Here is a 22,246-nt window from a genome sequence, read left to right as displayed (position 1 = left end):
CAGGATGTAGTAAAAAATGATATTTTACCCCTACCTCTCATCTCATCACTCATATCCTTTTACAGAAATTTCAAAGTCCAATAAAATAAAATCCCCTAAAATAGCATTTTATTTCCTTTTACTGTAGTTCACAATAGAAAAAAACATTTTTGTGTGATAAAACTAAAATCCCATTTAAGAAATGTTTCAGCCTGGTGATTCTTTATTTTCTTATAAAAGCAACAGACTAAAAAAGCATGTTAAGGGATACTTTAATTTACTAGAGTAGCACAAACAGTGTTATTGTGTATTATAAATGAACAAAACCTAAAAGTTCAGAATTAATAAATAGGTATAGAAGAAAACAAATCCAGAATTGAAGTAGCTAACGTTACTACAAACCTCGAAGGAGGGGATGACAGTACAAGTACTCAATAAGCTTTGTAGAGTACATGAAATGTGCAATAAACACAGTACACTATGTTCTAGGTTCAAGAATGTGTTCATTACATGATGGTGATTTCAGCTCAGCAGAGACAATGCCAAATGTATAAAGCAGCCTACTTCCAGGTTTGATAATGATGTGATGTACCGAGTGAACATTTCCTTCCTTCCGACCTCTTGGCTATACCTAGATTTTTGTATGCTTAAAGATGAAGTCCGGGATAAGCAAACATTTTATAAATACAAAAGCCATGTGCATTCTCACTCGAATCTTCATGTGCTTGTGTACTTCTTCCAGATATGTACAGTAATCCAATGTGAAAATGTTTCTGTGCAAAAACTTCCTGTATTAAGCTCAGTCATTGCTGCATTTTTTTTTTTTTTTCTACAAGGTGATAACTGGGTTTGCAAAGGAATTTGGTCCAAATTTATATTTATATCATTTGTGGCTAATGAGGAATATATTTAGATTACATTTTTATTCCCAGAGTTTTGCTTTAAAGGGGATCTGTTAGAAAAGAGAAATATCACAGCTACCACTGGTGATTTGTTCTTGAAGATACATTGGGGTTGATGTACTAAAGGCTGCACACTCTGCAAGTGCAGTTACACCAGAGCTTAGTAAATAAGATAAAGCTTCACTTTGCAAAGAATACCCAACCGCGTGCAAGGAAATTGAAAACAATTGTATTTTTGCTTTCACATGATTGGATGATGGAAGTCAGCAGAGCTTCTGCTCATTTACTAAGCTCTGGAGCAACTGTACTTGCAAAGTGTTATTTTGCCTTTAAATCAACTCCAATGGGTTTTAATTATTATACCACCATCACTACTTGGAAAGTCAGTGGGGGAGATTTACTAAAACTGGAGCACTCAAAATCTGGTGCAGCTGGGCATGGTAGCCATAAAAACCTGGAAACTGATTTTCTGTTTCTGTGCAGAGCTGCACCAGATTTTGCACGCTCCAGTTTTATTAGACCGCCCCCCACTGTGCCAAAACAAGCATGTGCCTATATGTTTGTTCCTGATCACTGATTCAGGTGGTAGTGCGGGACCATCCAACCATTCAAAACAAGTCACCAAAAACTGCTCCCATACTTCTGTCGTGACAGATTCATTTTAGGCCTCACAACATGGTTATGAGCAAATAATCTGTCTTTATGCATTCAATGAGCGTTTAAATATGGCAACTTTTGAATATAACGAATATAATTTACATCCCCCCCACACACACACACACCCCAAAGGCATATTGACTTTAAGTATCTCAACACCAATAGCCTAATACCAGTACATATTTGTTTTTATTGTAGGCATACCCTAGTTTCTATATGCAGTCAATCCACAAGTCCATAAGTCCAATCCTTAATAATTTTGCTTTATGTAAAATTTTTTATTAATAATGTAAAAAGTAGTATAAAGTTGTACTTTATTTGACAATTTCACAGCAGTTGATGCACATGGACTGTAGAATGCTGAAAATATGCTGGGCGTAAAATTCTGTTCCCACATGTAAACACTCATACTTTTGTGCTTCTGCATTTACCTGCACATATGCATACAATGTATTTCCCTAATGTGAAACATCTGGAAAGGTGTGTACAGCCATTCTTGTGTATGGTTGGCTGTTCCCCTGTGGCTCCTCGTGTGCAGAAAAATGCCCAGAATTTTATGCCTCGCATATTTTCAGCTTCTCGGTGTCCACATGCACGAGGACTAAATCATCTGTACAAACTGTAGGTCAATGGAAACTATTTTTTTTTAACTTAGTTCCACTTGTTTGTGTAGGTTACTGCAGGTTATTGCAAAAGTAAACTATGATGTATTCATTTCAATCTCTAGAACATATGTGATTTAACATTAAAACAAATCTTGTTTTGTCAAATGTGATAGCAGATGGATTAGCTAAATCCCAAAGTAAAATAAATATATTGTTCAGACCAAGGTTTTACATATATTAGGAAACCAGTTAATCATTTTTTTTGACATGTCCTCATGTAGTTCATACATTCAAAACTGCACACGCTTACACCAGGCACTGCGGTTTCAAACTACTGCCTCTTAACTGATAACGCAGCACATATGTTGCCTGCAAGTCCACCAGTTCAAGTTATTTCATGCTGCATCAACTCCTATGATGCTGTACAACATATATTAAAAAGGAGAGTAGCAAAAGTAATACTGTGTATATATATATATATATACACAGTGGGGACGGAAAGTATTCAGACCCCGTTACATTTTTCACTCTTTGTTATATTGCAGCCATTTGCTAAAATCATTTAAGTTCATTTTTTCAGTATTTAGTAGAAGCACTCTTTTGATCTAATACAGCCATGAGTCTTTTTGGGAAAGATGCAACAAGTTTTTCACACCTGGATTTGGGGATCCTCTGCCATTCCTCCTTGCAGATCCTCTCCAGTTCTGTCAGGTTGGATGGTAAACGTTGGTGGACAGCCATTTTTAGGTCTCTCCAGAGATGCTCAATTGGGTTTAAGTCAGGGCTCTGGCTGGGCCTTTCAAGAACAGTCATGGGGTTGTTGTGAAGCCACTCCATTATTTTAGCTGTGTGCTTAGGGTCATTGGTCCTGAGCACTCTGGAGAAGGTTTTCGTCCAGGATATCCCTGTAATTGGCCGCATTCATCTTTCCTGTCCCTGTCCCGCAGTCGTCCTGTCCCTGCAGCTGAAAAACACCCCCACAGCATGATTCTGCCACCACCATGCTTCACTATTGGGACTGTATTGGACAAGTGATGAGCAGTGCCTGGTTTTCTCCACACATACCGCTTAGAATTAAGGCCAAAAAGTTCTATCTTGGTCTCATCAGACCAGAGAATCTTATTTCTCACCATCTTGTTGTCCTTCAGGTGTTTTTTTAGCAAACTCCATGCAGGCTTTCATGTTTCTTGCACTGAGGAGAAGCTTCCGTCGGGCCACTCTGCCATAAAGCCCCGACTGGTGGAGGGCTGCAGTGATGGTTGACTTTCTACAACTTTCTTCCATCTCCGGACTGCATCTCTGGAGCTCAGCCACAGTGATCTTTGGGTTCTTCTTTACTTCTCTCACCAAAGCTATTCTCCCCTGATAGCTCAGTTTGGCCGGATGGCCAGCTCTAGGAAGGGTTCTGGTCGTCCCAAATGTCCCTCTAACTTAGGTAGGTAGGTGCTAGAGTAGTGTTTGTGTTTTTACTGCCAGTGCAGGTAAATTTAGGCAGGGAGAGACATGCCAGGATTGGATGTGGAGCCAGAGGGAGAGACTGTGGTGTTGTTGAAATTAAGTCGCTGCAGCCAGGAGGGTTGGCAGGACTTGCATCGGACGTGCTAGGAACAGTAGTCCACCAAGGATCAGTTAGCACAATTACCTTCTTCATCTAAAATGGCTACTAGGAAAATGTTCTAGCACTAGACAGTGAGAGGAAAGCAAGTGATCTCAAGTAGTGTGCTGGAGGAGATGTGAAGTAGCAGAGACTGTCAGTTTAGATTCAACTACATTTATTTCCATTATTAAAGATTCATCATTTGGGCATCCGATGTCCCTTTTCCCCACCCAAGTTTAATCCCTTAATAAAAACAACAAAAACAAGGAAGAGACTGTTCATTGTCTGACAATGGATGTCTGACAAGCAGGGTAATGTGTGGATGCTCAAACACACAGGGACCCCACGGGGGCACCGCTACATACATTTTTTCTCAGGGAAAAGGTGCAGGAACTCACCCCCCGTCCAGTAGGTCAAGCCCGTCTCCACCCCCTACCCACCCCTAGAACCACCCCTAGAACCACCCCTACACACCTAGCACCGGCCCCTTTCGAGAACATGGAAGCAAGTATAATTTGGGGGATATACAAGGTAATTTGTAAGGGATTTATTAATAGAAAGCAATTCAGTAAAACGTACAAAACATTAGAAATATCCAGTGCTTACAAAGTAATTTAAATTAAATTAAATAAATATTTCTATATCCAGCAAGAGACAGTCCCCATATACAGCAAAAGACAGCCCCTAATGTCCAGCAAGAGACAGGCCCCAATGTCCAGCAAGAGACAGCCCCCATATACAGCAAGAGACAGGCCCCAATGTCCAGCAAGAGACAGTCCCACATATACAACAAGAGACAGTTACCATATAAAGCAAGAGGCAGTTACCATTTACAGCAAGAGACAGTCCCCATATACAGCAAGAGACAGTCCCCAATGTCCAGCAAGAGACGGTCCCACATATACAGCAAGAGACAGTTACCATATAAAGCAAGAGGTAGTTACCATATACAGCAAGAGACGGTCCCACATATACAGCAAGAGACGGTCCCACATATACAGCAAGAGACGGTTCCACATATACAGCAAGAGACGGTCCCACATATACAGCAACAGACAGTCCCCATATACAGCAACAGACAGTCCCCATATACAGCAACAGACAGTCCCCATATACAGCAAGAGACTGTCCCCATATACAGCAAGAGACGGTCCCCATATACAGCAAGAGACAGTCCCCATATACAGCAAGAGACAGTCCCCATATACAGCAAGAGACGGTCCCACATATACAGCAAGAGACGGTCCCACATATACAGCAAGAGACGGTCCCACATATACAGCAAGAGACGGTCCCACATATACAGCAAGAGACGGTCCCACATATACAGCAAGAGACGGTCCCACATATACAGCAACAGACAGTCCCCATATACAGCAACAGACAGTCCCCATATACAGCAACAGACAGTCCCCATATACAGCAAGAGACTGTCCCCATATACAGCAAGAGACAGTCCCCATATACAGCAAGAGACAGTCCCCATATACAGCAAGAGACAGTCCCCATATACAGCAAGAGACGGTCCCACATATACAGCAAGAGACGGTCCCACATATACAGCAAGAGACGGTCCCACATATACAGCAAGAGACAGTCCCCATATACAGCAACAGACAGTCCCCATATACAGCAACAGACAGTCCCCATATACAGCAAGAGACTGTCCCCATATACAGCAAGAGACGGTCCCCATATACAGCAAGAGACGGTCCCCATATACAGCAAGAGACGGTCCCCATATACAGCAAGAGACAGTCCCCATATACAGCAACAGACAGTCCCCATATACAGCAAGAGACTGTCCCCATATACAGCAAGAGACTGTCCCCATATACAGCAAGAGACGGTCCCCATATACAGCAAGAGACGGTCCCCATATACAGCAAGAGACGGTCCCACATATACAGCAAGAGACGGTCCCACATATACAGCAAGAGACGGTCCCACATATACAGCAAGAGACTGTCCCCATATACAGCAAGAGACGGTCCCACATATACAGCAAGAGACGGTCCCACATATACAGCAAGAGACTGTCCCCATATACAGCAAGAGACGGTCCCCATATACAGCAAGAGACGGTCCCCATATACAGCAAGAGACGGTCCCCATATACAGCAAGAGACTGTCCCCATATACAGCAAGAGACGGTCCCCATATACAGCAAGAGACGGTCCCCATATACAGCAAGAGACGGTCCCCATATACAGCAAGAGACGGTCCCCATATACAGCAAGAGACTGTCCCCATATACAGCAAGAGACGGTCCCACATATACAGCAAGAGACGGTCATCAAATACAGCAAGCGACAGTCCTCAAATCCAGCAAGAGACAGTCCCCAAATCCAGCAATAGACAGTCCCCAAATCCAGCAAGAGACAGTCCTCATATACAGCAAGAGACAGTCCCTATATACAGCAAGAGACGGTCCCCAAATCCAGCAAGAGACGGTCCCTATATAGCAAGAGACAGTCCCCAAATCCAGCAAGAGACAGTCCCTATATATAGCAAGAGACGGTCCCCAAATCCAGCAAGAGACAGTCCCCAAATCCAGCAACAGACAATCACCAACTCCAGCAAGAGACAGTCCTCATATACAGCAAGAGACAGTCCCTATATACAGCAAGAGACTGTCCCCATATACAGCAAGAGACAGTTCCTATATACAGCAAGAGACAGTCCCCAAATCCAGAAAGAGACAGTCTCCAAATCTAGCAAGAGACAATCAGCAACTCCAGCAAGAGACAGTCCCCCATATACAGCAAGAGACAGTCCCTATATATAGCAAGAGACGGTCCCCAAATCCAGAAAGAGACAGTCCCCAAATCCAGCAAGAGACAGTCCCTATATATAGCAAGAGACGGTCCCAAAATCCAGCAAGAGACAATCAACATCTCCAGCAAGAGACAGTCCTCATATACAGCAAGAGACAGTCCCCATATACAGCAAGAGACGGTCCCCAAATCCAGCAAAAGACAGTCCCCAAATCCAGCAAGAGACAGTCCCCGAATCCAGCAAGAGACGGTCCCCAAATCCAGCAAGAGACGGTCCCCAAATACAGCACGAGACAGTCCCCGAATCCAGCAAGAGACGGTCCGCAAATCCAGCAAGAGACGGTCCCCCATATACAGCAAGAGACAATCACCAACATCCAGCAAGACAGCAAGAGACAGTCCACTATCCATGCAGAATTATTAAACAGCCAGGCAGCCCCTATATTCATCCAACAGCAACACTGTTAAAATAATTACCAAAATCAATGTACTTACCTCAGGCAGGCATGTAATGTACCTTAGGCAGTGAGAAGGAGTCACAGGACACCACATGGCAACTCTTCCTCACAGGAACTTCCGCTCTGCTACAGGGAGAGGCGGAGTGAAGCTGATATCACTCCGCCCTCCCCTCTCTTAAGGCTGCAGCCAGCGCTATAGGAGCTGTGTCGGCTTATGCAGAGAATTGCATAGAACAAGCTATAAAAAAAAGTCCTGCTCCTTGGTATATATATATATATATATATATATATATATATATATATATATATATATATATATATATATATATATATATATATACACAGTTGTGCTCATAAGTTTTCATACCCTGGCACCCTGGCAGAATTCATGATTTCTTGCCCATTTTTCCGAGAATATTATTGATAACACAAAACTTTTCTTTCACTCGTGGTTAGTGTTTGTCTGAAGCCATTTATTATCAATCAACTGTGTTTACTCTTTTTAAATCATAATGGCAGCAGAAACTTCCCAAATAACCCTGATCAAAAATTTACATACCCTGGGGATTTTGGCCTTATAACATGCACACTAGTTGACACAAAGGGGTTTGAATGGCTATTAAAGGTAACCATCCTCACCTGTGATCTGTTTGCTTGTAATTAGTGTGTGTGTATAAAAGGTAAATGAGTTTATGAACTCCGGACAGACCCTTGCATCCTTCATCCAGTGCTGCACTGACGTTTCTGAATTCTGAGTCATGGGGAAAGCAAAAGAATTGTCAAGGGATCTGCGGGAAAAGGTAGTTGAACTGTATAAAACAGGAAAGGGATATACAAAGATATCCAAGGAATTGAGAATGCTAATCAGCAGTGTTCAAACTCTAATCAAGAAGTGGAAAATGAGGGGATCTGTTGAAACCAACCCACGGTCAGGTAGACCAACTAAAATTTCAGTCACAACTGCCAGGAAAATTGTTCGGGATGCAAAGAAAAACCCACAAATAACTTCAGGTGAAATACAGGACTCTCTGAAAACATGTTGTGTGGCTGTTTCAAGATGCACAATAAGGAGGCACTTGAAGAAAGATGGGCTGCATGGTCAAGTTGCTAGAAAAAAGCCATTACTATGCAAATGTCACAAAGTATCTCGCTTACAATACGCCAAACAGCACAGAGACAAGCCTCAAACCTTCTGGCACAAAGTAATTTGGAGTGATGAGACTAAAATTGAGCTTTGTGGCCACAACCAGCTACATTTGAAGAGGAGTCAACAAGGCCTATGATGAAAGGTACAGGGGTGGTTCACTGATGTTTTGGGGATGTGTGAGCTACAAAGGCACAGGAAATTTGGTCAAAATTGATGGCAAGATGAATACAGTATGTTATCAAAAAATACTGGAGGAACATTTGCATTCATCAGCCTGGAAGCTGCGCATGGAACATACTTGGACATTCCAACATGACAATGTCCAAAACACAAGGCCAAGTTGACCTGTCATTGGCTACAGCAGAATAAAGTGAAGGTTCTGGAGCGGTCATCTCAGTCTCCTGACCTCAATATCATTGAGCCACTCTGGGGAGATCTCAAACGTGCAGTTCATGCAAGACAACCCAAGAATTTAAAGGAACTGGAGACTTTTTGCCAAGAAGAATGGGCAGCTTTACCATCTGAGAAGATAAAGAGCCTCATCCACAAATACCACAAAAGACTTCAAGCTGTCATTGATGTTAAAGGGGGCAATACATGGTATTAAGAACTGGGGTATGTAAACTTTTGATCAGGGTAATTTGGGTAGTTTCTGTTGCCTTATGATTTAAAAAGAGTAAACACAGTTGATTACTAAAACCCTAACCATCAGTGAATGAAAAGTTTTTGTGTTATCATTCATATTCTATGAAAAATGGCTAAGAAATCATAAATTCTGCCAGGATATGTAAACGTATGAGCACAACTGTATATATATATATATATATATATATATATATATATATATATATATATACACACAGTAGTGTAGTGGGTAGCACTTTCGCCTGGTTCAAATCCCAACCACGACACTACCTGCCTGGAGTTTGCATGTTCTCCCTGTGTCTGCATGGGTTTCCTCCGGGTACTCCGGTTTCCTCCCACACTCCAAAAACATGCTGGTAGGTTAATTGGATCCTGTCTAAATTGTCCCTAGTATGTATGAATGTGAGTTAGGGACCTTAGATTGTAAGCTCCTTGAGGGTAGGGACTGATGTGAATGTACAATGTATATGTAAAGCGCTGCGTAAATTGACGGCGCTATATAAGTAACTGAAATATATATATATATATATATATATATATATATATATATATATATATATATATTATTTATTTACATTTTTTTTCATGTCTGAGGTTTATAACCACTTTACATTTTTTTTCTAATAAACACTTTAACTATTTAACCCCTTATTAACCGCTTTTAGACCAGTTGCCGGCACAATGGCTCCCCTGCGCGAATTGCCGTAGCTGTATGGCGGCTCGCGCAGGCTCAGTTGGGGGCGGGCGCACTGCACGATGCGGCAGCATGCCCGCGGGTCAGGAGGACTCGATGTCCTCCGGCGGCCCGCGATTGACTTGTACACAGGCAAAACGGGGAAATGCATATGTAAACAAGCCATTTCCTCGTTCTGACAGGTGACATGACAGGGATCTACTGTTCCCAGTGGTCGGGAACAGTGATCTCTGTCATGTCCCAGTAAGCACCCCCCCCAATTAGAAAAACTCATAGGGAACACAGTTAACCCCCTGATCGCCCCCTATTGTTACAGATTTATTTTTGTACATAATTTATTTGTAACATAGCCCTGTCCAAGTTGTTTCCTTTCCCCCATCCAACTTATTACATGCCCTTGCTCCTGGGCCCAGGAGCCATTTTTCTATATTTTTTTCCTCAGCTTGGGACCAGCTGTATTCTGGTGGGGGGTGAGTGTAGCACCCTGTACCTTAGGTAGACAGGTGCTAGAGTAGTGTTTGTGTTTTTACTGCCAGTGCAGGTAAATTTAGGCAGGCCTAGCTGTGAGCTAGGCCTGTTTGTTTTTGATCTGGGGGCAGGGGAGAGGTTTAGCGTAGCAGCAGGTGACTGACATGTGCCTCAACAGGTGACATGACAGGGATCTACTGTTCCCAGTGGTCGGGAACAGTGATCTCTGTCATGTCCCACTAAGCCCATCCCCTCACAGTTAGAAACACTCATAGGGAACACAGTTAACCCCCTGATCACCCCCTAGTGTAACCCCTTCCCTGCCAGTGACATTTACGCAGTAATCAGTGCCTATTTTTAGCTCTGATCGCTGTATAAATGTCACTGGTCCCAAAAAAATGTCAAAAGTGTCCGATCTGTCTGCCGCAATGTCACAGTCCCGATAAAAAAACGCAGATCACCGCTATTACTAATAAAAAAAAAATAATAATAAAAATTACATAAAACTATTCCCTATTTTGTAAACGCTATAATCAATATACTCTTATTGCGATTTTTTTTACCAAAAATATGTAGAAGAATATACATCAACCTAAACTGAGGAAGACATTTGTTTTTTAAAAAAATAAATGTGGGATATTTACTATGGCAAAAAGTTAAAAGTATTGTTTTTTTTTTCAAAATTGTCGCTCTTTTTTGTTTATAGTGCAAAAAAACAAATCACAGAAGTGATCAAATACCACCAAAAGAAAGCTCTATTTGTGGGAAAAAAAGGACGTCAATTTTGTTTGGGCACAACATCGCACGACTGCGCAATTGTTAAAGCGATGCAGTGCCGAATCGCAAAAAAATGCTCTGGTCATTAACCTCCCTGGCGGTATGATTATGTCAGATTTTTGATGCTGAAAGTGGTACATTGTTTCGCATAGAAATTTGGCATTTTATATTGTAGGCCTATAATTCTTAGGAATAACTCTCTTAAATCTGTCCAAACAAGAGTCTAGTAGACATCCCAGGTATGATAAAATTTGAAACACAAAATCATAAATTACAATATAATAAATAACTATAAATAATTATCAAAAATAATAATATAATAATAATTAGTGATTCCTGGGGAAATTCGTCATCAGACACTAAAGTGACGACAGCGACAATTCTGCAATTGAGCAAATTTCAGTGTTTTTGAGTTGATTACATTATTGAATATATTTTTATTATTATTACATTATTATTTTTGATAATTATTTATAGTTATATATTGCAGGGTCCTGAGGACAAGGTAAGTAACTCTCCCTGGATACTGCTATGCAGCCCCGAGTGTGGTTTGGGGTTACCGCTTTTGGTATGGGAAATTCACCCCGAGCTACACTTGGGAATACCGCTAAGAAGGTTAAGGGGGTAAAACCTTCCGGGGCTGAAGTGGTTAAACCAGTGTTATCTATAACTAGCCTTAAAAACTCTATCCACTATTTACTCTCTTTAGTCTTTTTTAAAGCGGAGCTCCGCCAAAATACTGCAGCTGCTGACTTTTAAAACATGGACACTCACCTGTCCAGGGCGCCTGCGATGTCGGCACCCAAGGCCGAACCGTCTCTCGGTCCTCGGGTGCTGTCGCCTCCATCTTCAGTAAGGGAATCAGGAAGTGAAAGCTTGCGGCTTCACTTCCCGGTTCCCTACTGCGCATGTGCGAGTCGCGCAGCGCAATACGGATGGTCCCTGCTGTCTCTGGGACCTGTGTGTTTCCCAGCAGACAGCGGGGGGGGGGGGGACGGGAAGTGGCGTAAATACCCGCAGATTCTGCGGATATCTATGCCGGAAGTGGATGCAGATACCTGTATTATACAGGTATTTGCACCCCCCTCCCCCCTGAAAGGTGCCAATTGTGACACCGGAGGGGGGGGAGGAATCCGATGAGCGGAAGTTCCATTTTTGGGTGGAGCTCCGCTTTAAGTTTATACTGTTCACTTTCATTTTTTCTATGTTTCATTGATTTCATTCTTTAGTATTTTTGTAATGTTAAATGTTAATGTTAAACAGAATTATAAAAAGCACTCCACAATATAATTTGTAAATAGCTTTGCCAAAAAGATAGTTTTGGTGTCAGAATAAATAGAACAACTTGTAGAGTAAAATAAATCTATAATGACACTTGTTTTAAAATGATCACAAAGTTAAATAACTCTTTGAAGCACATATGACCAAAAGAAAAAGAAAATTTTGTTCCCCCTCACCCCTCTCCCCTCAAAAAAAAACATTCTTTAAGACAATATCACCAAAAGAAAGCCTTATTTGTCATGATGCCTCACCTTGCATGATAATTAATAACAAAGTTATTGTTGAATTAATAGACCCATAGCTGAGTATGACTGCGTGGTACTTTTAGGATGGTCATAGGCAGTGATATTACACATTTTAAACACATTTGGAGCATGAAAAATGAAAGCATATACAGTAAAAAAACTTTATATAAATTTATGGGATTTAGTCACTAAACTTAGTGAATAAGGTGAAGCTGTGTTTAGTCATCCAATCGTGTGCTTACAAAAATCCTTTATATTTAAATTTCCTTTCCCTAATTTGAGTTCCCCTTATTTAACATACACTTAATTAGGGGTATTGGCTCTATTTTAGTAAATCAACCCCTATGTCAAACTTTTAAAAGATCTTGTTGGTTTGGACATTTTGCCAGATGAATTTCCTGAGAGTACCTGACATCAGGCCAAACATGTACAAAAATAGTAAACACTATAACAGGTGCTAAATGTCAAAGGAAAGATCCAAGTGAAAATGTTCAAACTGTGGTTCAGAGTTCCATGTAAAATCAAAATATGGATCAAAACTTCATGTGAATATCCCAACCATGAACAGGATATATAACTAAAGTGAAAAGTACCACCACCGAAAACTGGGAGGCTTACCGGAGCGTTTGAACCCACAAGAGCATATGTGCTGTGAGTCAAACGGGCTTGTGTTGTAAAAACAACCAATGGAAATGGACACCAGAACCCTCAGGTGGCTGAAACGGGAACACCCAGCTATCCTCGAGGTGGAAGGTATCTATGTAGATGTATCTCATAAGGGGCGGTGATCAGATGTCCATGGATGCAGTAGATGAAATTAAAGGGAGGAGAACAGAAAGGGCCACATAGCGTAATTCCGTTTGGGTACACAATAAAATTTTATTGAAGTTAGAAAACTTACATTTAGCAGGTTAAAATCAGCGTGTTTTTAAAAAACAAATGGCGGCAGTGGAGTCCTTTCCGACGCGTTTTGTCTCCAAGGACATCGTCTTTGGAGACGAAACGCATCGGGAAGGACTCCACTGCCGCCATTTGTTTTTTTTAAAAAACGCTGATTTTAACCTGCTAAATGTAAGTTTTCTAACTTCATTAAAATTTTATCTAGGTTTAAACAGGATTTTCTGAAATAAAAGAATTCATATTGTCCAGTCAAAGTGATTTGGTCAGCAGGAAGTAATAGTGATGTAATAAGGTTTGGAGAGACTGAAGAGGAAGTAGACACACTCCATGTAGAGCAGAAGATCGGAGAGGTCACATTAAACAAAGATGCATATGATGCCTGGAGCAGCTATTTTATAACGGTTTTTCATCAAGTAATCATCAGTAATCACATAATCATAAGAATTATTACTGTTTAGCTTAATGCTTTTTTCATTCGTATTTGTTAGTAGTCATTTTGTCTAGAAAACACCTTGCTTTAGTCTCAGTATTTTTGTCCTTGAAGTCCACCGCAGAATATGAACTTTTGAACAATAGATGTGTGTGTATTGGGTGACAGGTTAGAAACAGATTTCCTGAAGTATTAACAACTTAGGTCTCAGTTCTTATCTTTTCAAAGCCAATTGTTTACCTCATATAATTTAGAACTACTCTATATCACCTGTAGATCTGTAGTTATAGTCTGTCTCTAAACCACCAATTCACTCCTGCACACCCTGTCTTATGAATTATTGCCCATTTCTATACTAAAAAGAGAGAAATATCATGCTCTGATCGTGCAGTGAGCACTCTATTAGATACGGGTAATCTGATAGAAATGCAGCCTTCTGTAAGTTCATCGAAAAGACAGCTTGAAAGTCATAATAAATAATCTTACCCACTACTTTTGGCAGTTTTTGCCTGCGCAAGGGAATTCGAGGCAGTTTCATGCTGATTCGGCTGAAACGTCCACAGAAGCGTCGAGGGGGCTTTTTGTTTGCAACTTTCTCTCGATTTTCACTGTATAGCGATGATAAGCAAAAATGCAGAATGTTTCAAGTTTAGGAAATCCAATAAATCATGATGTATTCAATTCACTTTTGAAAAAAAAAAATCAGTAAACTACTTATAATGAATCTACACATAAAACATAGGTTTTGTGTATAATATTTTTGTCCACAGATATATTCATGACTTTTGATATTTTACATTGTATTGTATTGTCACATTTTCTGCAACCATTTTGTATAATAGGATGGGAAACCAGTGGTACGTTGCAAAGGTTTCTCTATTATCACCGTTTTATCTGTTATGATCTGTAAGTGATGTTTTCCATAGGACAAATCGGTCTGTATGATATTTTTACTGCCACAAGCCACGAAATGCAAAACTTGAGACAGGTTTATTAATAAGCAAGTATCAATAACATTATTATTTTATTATTATTATTATTTTATTTCAGGTACTTATATAGCGCTGTCAATTTACGCAGCGCTTTACATATACATTGTACATTCACATCAGTCCCTACCCTCAAGGAGCTTACAATCTAAGGTCCCTAACCCACATTCATGCATTTACAAGGGCCAATTTAGACAGGATCTGATTAACCTACCAGCATGTCTTTGGAGTGTGGGAGGAAACCGGAGTACCCGGAGGAACCCCACGCAGGCACAGGGAGAACATGCAAACTCCAGGCAGATGGTGTTGTGGTTCGAACCAGCGCCCTTTTTGCTGCTAGGTGAGAGTGCTACCCACTACACCACTGTGCTTCTCATATACATTATATATTTTGATATTTTACATAATATATTGTGGTTGATTTACTAAAACTGGAGAGTGCAAAACATGGTGCAGCACTGCATAGAAACTCAAAGCTTAATCGAACAAGCTAAAGTTAGAAACTGATTGGCTACCATGCACAGTGGCACCAGTTTTCACACTCTCTAGTTTTAGTAAATCAACCTCACTGCATAGAAAACCAATTTATCAAAATAAGAACATAATATATTTTAACAACATACTAAAAAGACTCCCAACCCTAGGTCTAGCAGAAAAATCCCACTACAGAGTGCTCCATAAAAACTCTCTATAGCAGCTCAGGACAACACAATGCTTCTGGGTTGTGTTTAAAGGGGAAGTGCCATGATGTCACTGATGACATCATAGGCATGTCCTGTGATTGTCATGTGATTCCACCTTCCTTTAGACCTCTTACCTCCATCTGTATCAACAAATAACTACAATAGTGATCTAGAGCTTCCTGAGAAAAAGATCACTATTATAGGCTATAAGTTGCTGCAGAGGTGCATGGCCAAACTGGACCAGATGATCTTCCCCGCCCTGATTCAGACCACTGTGAAGAAAAAATTTCAGATGCTCTGACTGACATTTGTTATTATTACGATAACAATTAATGCAAATAATGTGTTCCCTGTATTTTGGAATAAGGAAGAGAAAATCACCAGCACACCAGGGATCCCCAGAGCGAATACAAAGATTTATTTCGCAATCACATCCTTACAGCAGATTGCAACTTTTCAGAGTCAGGCGGGACCCCTTCATCAGGCATGTGACGTCACTTGCCATTTCTACGGGAACGTATGCATTGAGAAAAGTGCGTTGGAATCTCTGTTTTAGAAAGTCACATTGAAAGGGGAAAAAATTCTCTGATTTGTCACATTGTTGTCAATCAGCAAGAACTGGGGGAGATATTTCTTCAAAAAGCAGCATTCTAAAAATCACCAGTTTCTTCAAAAAAGAAGCTGGGAATAAAGAAATCCACTGCACTCCCTTTACATCCAACTCTCTTTCATCTTTTTTTTTTTTTTTTTTTTATTTGACTGCAAAGGAAAAAAAAGGATACAAGAGAGTCGGATTTAAAGGGAGACACGTCTGGTTACATCTGCCCACCTGCAAAATATTATTGAACATATTTTGCATTATGTCATCTACGTACATAGTAACCGTAGCCATTCTGGTGTTATACCTTATATATGCCCTGGTGGATAAAGCTTACAGGTGGAAGGGAGACCTTAAAAGAGGAGTTCCAGTCTGTAAAAAAAAAATTAAACGTCAGCAGCTAAAAAACCTGTAGCTGCTGACTTGTAATATAGGGACACTTACCCATCCAGGGATCCTGCGATGTCAGCACCGCTAGCCGTTTTGTCAATTGGCTTTGGGTGCAGGCACCAGCATCTGTAGTAAGGGAAACAGTAAGTGAAGTCTTGTGGCTTCACAGCCTGTATCCTACTGCGCATGCTTGAGTCGCACTGCGCTTTCTGAATGGTCCCGCCGTCTTCTGGGACCTCTGTGTGTCCCAAAAGGCAGTGGGGGGGAAGAAGGAGGTGCCGGAAATGTCTTACATCGCTGTATGGCAATCTTACCCGGAAGTGGAAGCGGGTACCTGTCAAAACCAGGTACACTCTCCCCCCCAAAAAGTGCCAAATATGGCAGCGGAGTGTGCAAACAAGTGGAGCTTCCCCTTTTGGGTGGAGCTCCGCTTTAACTTTTTGAGTGCTGTTTGACTGTCTGTAACACAGAGGTCAATATTTTCTGGTTAAGGATCTGTATTGTTCTTCTGGCTGGGGCACGCCATCTACTCTAGAAGTGATATCATGCAATTCTCTTTCAGCACATGGTGTATTTCACTACAAGTTATGAAGATTCTTCATTTTCTTTACACCTATTGTTTGTGGACTTTTTATATGGTTTTCTGATTACTCATTGGACTTATATCATTTTCATTTTAAATGTGATTATTTTTTTGCACTTTACATTTGCACTTTATTTATTTCTCCAAAAAAATAACACTTTTAGTTTCACCATTTCAATAAATAACAAAAGCAGATCTGCAAAACTGGGGGTTGCGCAACAACACTGCATATGTCTGGGAAGAAGTATACATTTAGCAAGTTGACTGTACAAAATCCACGTTTTTAACACAAAGGTATATATCCACAGAAACAAATCAACACAGTGCAGATGGAAGTATTTCCAAATCAATGGACAAATGATCTGTGATTGTTCTGCTACCTGTTTATGAGCAAAACATTTCTTTGCCTGATTTAGTTTGTATTACTGGATTAATAGCTCATACATAAAGCAGTGTATTCATTCTGTTATGTAACTTGCAACCTTCAGAATATTTGATTGCCTCTTTGTATTGCTGCAGACCATGTTAATACAAGGAAAAGACCCAATAAATAAGCAGCTAATAAAATTCTAGCTATGGATGGATTAGGTTCTGACCAGATACATCATGCAGACTGGGGTGGCCTGCATGGGAGTGCCTAAGGGTTCAGAATACAAGGAAATCATGTTATATTAGTGTTTTTTCTCCTCTATCTATTCCCACATCAGTGAAATGACCGCTTATTACTATAAATTGTTTTTCTTTTTTCCCCAGCCAGTAACCCATGCTGGAGGCAGTACACTAAGCCAATATTAGGGCCATAATCTCTTCCGTTATAGAATCATATTATTCATCATTCATAGAAGATGATTGTAAGGAGTGGCCTTTTGCCTGTGATAGTACTCGAGTATGTTGCCATAATATTAATGCATGAGTTCCTTCACTCCATCTCTCTGAAATGTTTCATGCACACATGAAATTGATGTTTTATCATCATATACAAAATGGATGAACAAATTTACTTTATTTGATTTGCAGCTCCAGTTAGATGGTTGTTTGTTTATTATCACATTGTTCAAAGTTGATCTCCAGCCAAAACTTTCTTTTTAGATTTGCATAGAGCGGGGAAGGAACCCATTTGAGGTTCTTCCACTGGAAAGATTTCCTCTAACTTCCTATTCTAGTGATAACACTGTCAGTATGACATGAAGACAGGAAAAATATATCTTCTTAGTAAAGTGAGGAAAGGCTACAACCCCAAAAGCATTTTATTGCTGTATTGCCAAGAATAAACTTTCCCTTGCTTTCTTTCTGCTAAAAACAGTTGAAGTAAGAGGAAGCGAGAGGAAATTTTTCCAACCAGACCTCAGACATCAACAAAACCTCACAGAGGTACTAATCCTTCCCTACTATATCAACACTCCACAGAAACTGCTCTCCTTAAACTCACAAACAACCTACTTATGGCTAAAACCAATGGACACTATTCTGAACTACTTCTCCCGGACCTCTCTGCTGCCTTTGATACAGTGGACCACCCCATCCTCCTCAAAAAACTCTACTCCTTTGGTCTCCATGAATGTACTCTTCGCTGGTTCTCATCCTACCTATCCCACCACTCCTTTAGTGTCATTTACAACTCTGCTTCCTCCTCTCCTCTGCCTTTCTCTGTTAGAGTCATCCAAGGTTCTGTTCTTGGGCCTTTCCTTTTCTCAATCTACACCTCCTCCCTGGATCAGTTGATTGCCTCCCATGGCTATCAATATCATCTCTATGCAGACAACACCCAAATCTGCCTCTCCACCCCCAACTCACTCCATCTGTCTCCTCACGCATCACCAACTTACTAAGAGACATATCAGCCTGGAGGTCCCACCACTTTTTCAAACTCAACCTATCCAAAACTGAGCTCATGATATTTCCTCCCCCACGTGCCACTTCCCCTCCCACAAGCCTTTGGAAGGAACTGGACCTCAGCTGGAAATCGACCCAATTAGCAGACTGCATTCCTTGCTCTCCACATTGCTTTTTAAACTTAGTGATCACATTTTTGCGCACATCTATGAATCGATGTTTGTACTTTTTTTTTACAATAAATTCCCCGTTTCACCTGCACCATATGGAGTGTTTCTATTTTTCAACATTTTCACGTTGGTCCTGGTGAGAGTTTTCCTGTCGTCCTTCACCCATGATTTGTTTCGATTTCCAGCTGAGGTCCAGTTCCTTCCAAAGGCTTGTGCAACACTGGAATTCCTGGCTGTGGCCAATACAAGCAAGAATGACTCTCTGCTGCTGGCAAGTGAGTCCACTTTTTCTGGTAAGAGTGTATACCCCATTTCCTTGGTGAAGGACATACTATCTCACACTATCTCTGGCGTGCCCACGACCAGTCATCTGTTTCCAGTTTTCCCAGTTTTATTACAGGAGTGGATCTGGAGTTCTTTATATCTATGGACATTTGTTTTAATTATTTAACCTTAGTGGTGCATTTATATTCTTATTAGTTCTTAATCACTTTACTATATTTTATGTCGTTCTTCACTGTATATACCATTACTATTTTGAGTGTTTTTTGCTTTCTAAACATTTCAGTATGCTGTTTGTTTGATGTTTTTTAGTGCTACACTGTGTTTCCACATATCTTTTTGACTTTGTTTGTTTTAGTGTCAGCAGCTTTTTACATTATAGGTTTAGCACAGTAATCTTCCAAACCTCTTACCCCTAAATAGGCTACCCCCCCTTCAGTCCATCATGAACGATGCTGCCAGGCAAACCGCTCGGCATCTGCTACTCCTCTCTGCCAATCTCTTCATTGGCTGCCACTCAACCAACAAATTACATTAAAAATACTAACAATAACTTGCAAAGTCATTCACAACCTGGCCCCCAGCTACATCACTATCCTGGTCTTAAATTACCAACCAAATCGTCCTCTTCGCTCCTACCAAGACCTCCTGCTCTCTAGCTCCCATCCTCATCCCATCTTCGCCTCCAGGACTTCTTCTGAGCCTCTCTCATCCTCTGGAATGCTCTACCCCAATCTGTCTGACTAACTCATACTTTGTCTACTTTCAGACAATCCCTGAAAACTCATCTCTTCAGAGAAGCTTATCTGGCTCCCACCTAACAACTCTACATTTACTTTCGCCATCAGCATATCCCCCACAGTTATTATCTCTTGTATCTCCTGACCCTACCTCTCAGACTGTAAGCTCTAATGAGCAGGGCTCTTCGATTCCTACTGTATTAGTGTATTGTATTTGTACTGTATACCCTCAAGTTGTAAAGAGCTGCATAAACTGTCGACCATCCATCGACAATCACGGCCAAGCCTGATGTCCACTGGTCAACACTTGTTGTGCATGAGGCCTTAATGTTTTTAAAGATTTTGTTTAAAAAAGTAAAATAATACTTTTACTTTGTTGCATGACATGTATTTACACCTGCTAATGTCGATGCAAGCTACAAATCCATCAAAATTATTTAATAGTGCAGTGCCAATGTGGATAATGTGTCACTTCACAGCAAATATTCATTCTCATAGGAAACAATAAATGTGTTGGCTCCTTGAGCAATTAATGTAAAATATAAACTTACTCAGCTGATTCTTCTTTCTTTCGGCAGACACAGCAGCAGCACAGCAATGATAGCAGGAGAATCATCAGCAAAATCACAAGGACCCCTGCGCCTATCACCCCCATTCTTTGATTGGCTTCTGAAAATAAAACATCATATAACAATACCAGTTATGAACATCATAACTACTCTGCATCTGCTAAATATTTTCATTTTTTTCAGTACAATAAGGAGCTTATAAACACAACTGCTGGGATCCCATTACTCTAGTGGTTGCTACTTATGAAGACTTTTTAATAAAATATTGAGATATAGAATACAATCTCAGATATGCAGTACTTATGTATATAAAATAAATGTATTGATTTTATCAGTAACAATGTGATGAAGGCTGTATCTGATATGATATGTGCAGCATGGCACGATAGTTCGTAGAGCACATATTTGGCAACTTCCAGCTAGTGGTACATCCTTGGCACCCAGTAATACATGGTATGATTACTTCTAAGCTTTTTATTTGGCTTGGACAGTGGTGGCTTTACAAGTAAAAAATACTGAATACAAAGTATTTTAAAATATTTAAATATACAAATAAAATGTTTATTAAAAAAAAGTTATGGCAGCTAGAAATGAGCTAATTTGGGGCCACCCAGGTTAGAAACTGGAGGAAGGGTCTGTTTTCACTAGTTCATTACCATTTATTATTTTATACAATCTTATGCAATAGAGCAGACTACAGGGGTCACATTCCTCTAAAAGCCCCCACAAACAGAATAAAACTTCAGGTTGTGGATTTTTTAAAATATTTAAATTGTCAACCATGCCCCTGTTTGCTTTACTTGGGCAGAGGTGGCGTAACAAGCAACTTTGCCTATGTAAGAAAGGAATGGCTGCACACCGAGACAATGTGAGTCTGTTTTATTGCAACATGCCAAAAGTGTAACAACAATCACCACAGGACAGTAGCAAGTAGAGGTTGACACGTTACACACACCTACATTCTGTTTACTCATAAACGGCAAAGCAACTTTGCCTTTGTCAGCAACAAGTGTATACTGCACACCCCGAAAAAAAAAAAGAGGCCCCAGCAAAATAATATACAATATATATCTCCCTGCAAAAAATAAACTCAGAAACACCAAACCTCAACCTTTTTTTTTTTTTTTTTTCCGTTAAAGTAGTATAAAGTATACCTGAAGGCAACATTTATTTTTAAGTTTCAGATTTTTCATGCTAACTTTTATCGGCAAAGGTGAATGTGAAAGAAAATCCCAAATTTTGGCTTGTTCCAAGAAAAGTAGTAGTGGGGAAATCTTCAAATGGGTGACCCTGATGACAAACAGGGATTCCCTCACTTTGGCGGGATTTCCTCTCACTTATTGTTGTGGCTAAGGGACTGAAGGTGAGGGGGAAATCTCCCCAATGGGACACAGCCGGGGAAAAAAAAAAGACTTTAGTATCAGTTTAATGCATTCCTTGCATTAAAGTAGAAAATGTTTAGGCATCAGTACCCCCCCTTCCCCCAACTCCCCTTTTACTTACTTGAGCCCTCATTCGATCCAGTGCTGTGACCATCTGCGCTCTTCTCTCCCCTCACTTTCTTGTCTCACTGGCTTTTCTGTCAATCAAAGATGAGGGAGCGGGGGACAGGGTCTAGTCCCGTTGTCTGTGTCTATTTACACAGACAGTCCCGCATGAGTGCCCCTGTAGAAAGCAGCTTTTTATGGGGGCACTTGGCAGAGGGGAGTAGCCAGGAACCACAGAGGGGGACCTAAAAACAGGAGGTTTGGGGCTGCCCTATGCAGGTAAGTATAAACCTGTTTGTTATTAAAAAAAAAAAAAAGGATTTACAACCACTTTATTAGATTGTGATACTGTTGTTCTGT

General features: G+C 40.6%; 1 protein-coding gene across 1 annotated transcript in view; it reads right to left on the bottom strand.

Moving 5' to 3' along the window:
- Positions 1-22,246, bottom strand: part of SCARF2 (scavenger receptor class F member 2) — a 334,216-nt gene that overhangs the window by 72,665 nt on the left and 239,305 nt on the right. The window contains exons 8-9 of the mRNA XM_073629334.1: positions 20,382-20,499; positions 14,049-14,170 (exon numbers count right to left, since the gene is read on the bottom strand). Of these exons, the coding sequence (XP_073485435.1) occupies positions 14,049-14,170; positions 20,382-20,499 (240 nt within the window). The remainder of the gene's footprint in view (positions 1-14,048; positions 14,171-20,381; positions 20,500-22,246) is intronic.

Source organism: Aquarana catesbeiana, linkage group LG01, assembly GCF_042186555.1.
Source record: "Aquarana catesbeiana isolate 2022-GZ linkage group LG01, ASM4218655v1, whole genome shotgun sequence".
NCBI lineage: Eukaryota > Metazoa > Chordata > Amphibia > Anura > Ranidae > Aquarana > Aquarana catesbeiana.
The sequence above is the reverse complement of the archived record's forward strand: the minus strand, read 5'-3'. Positions and strand labels throughout refer to the sequence as shown.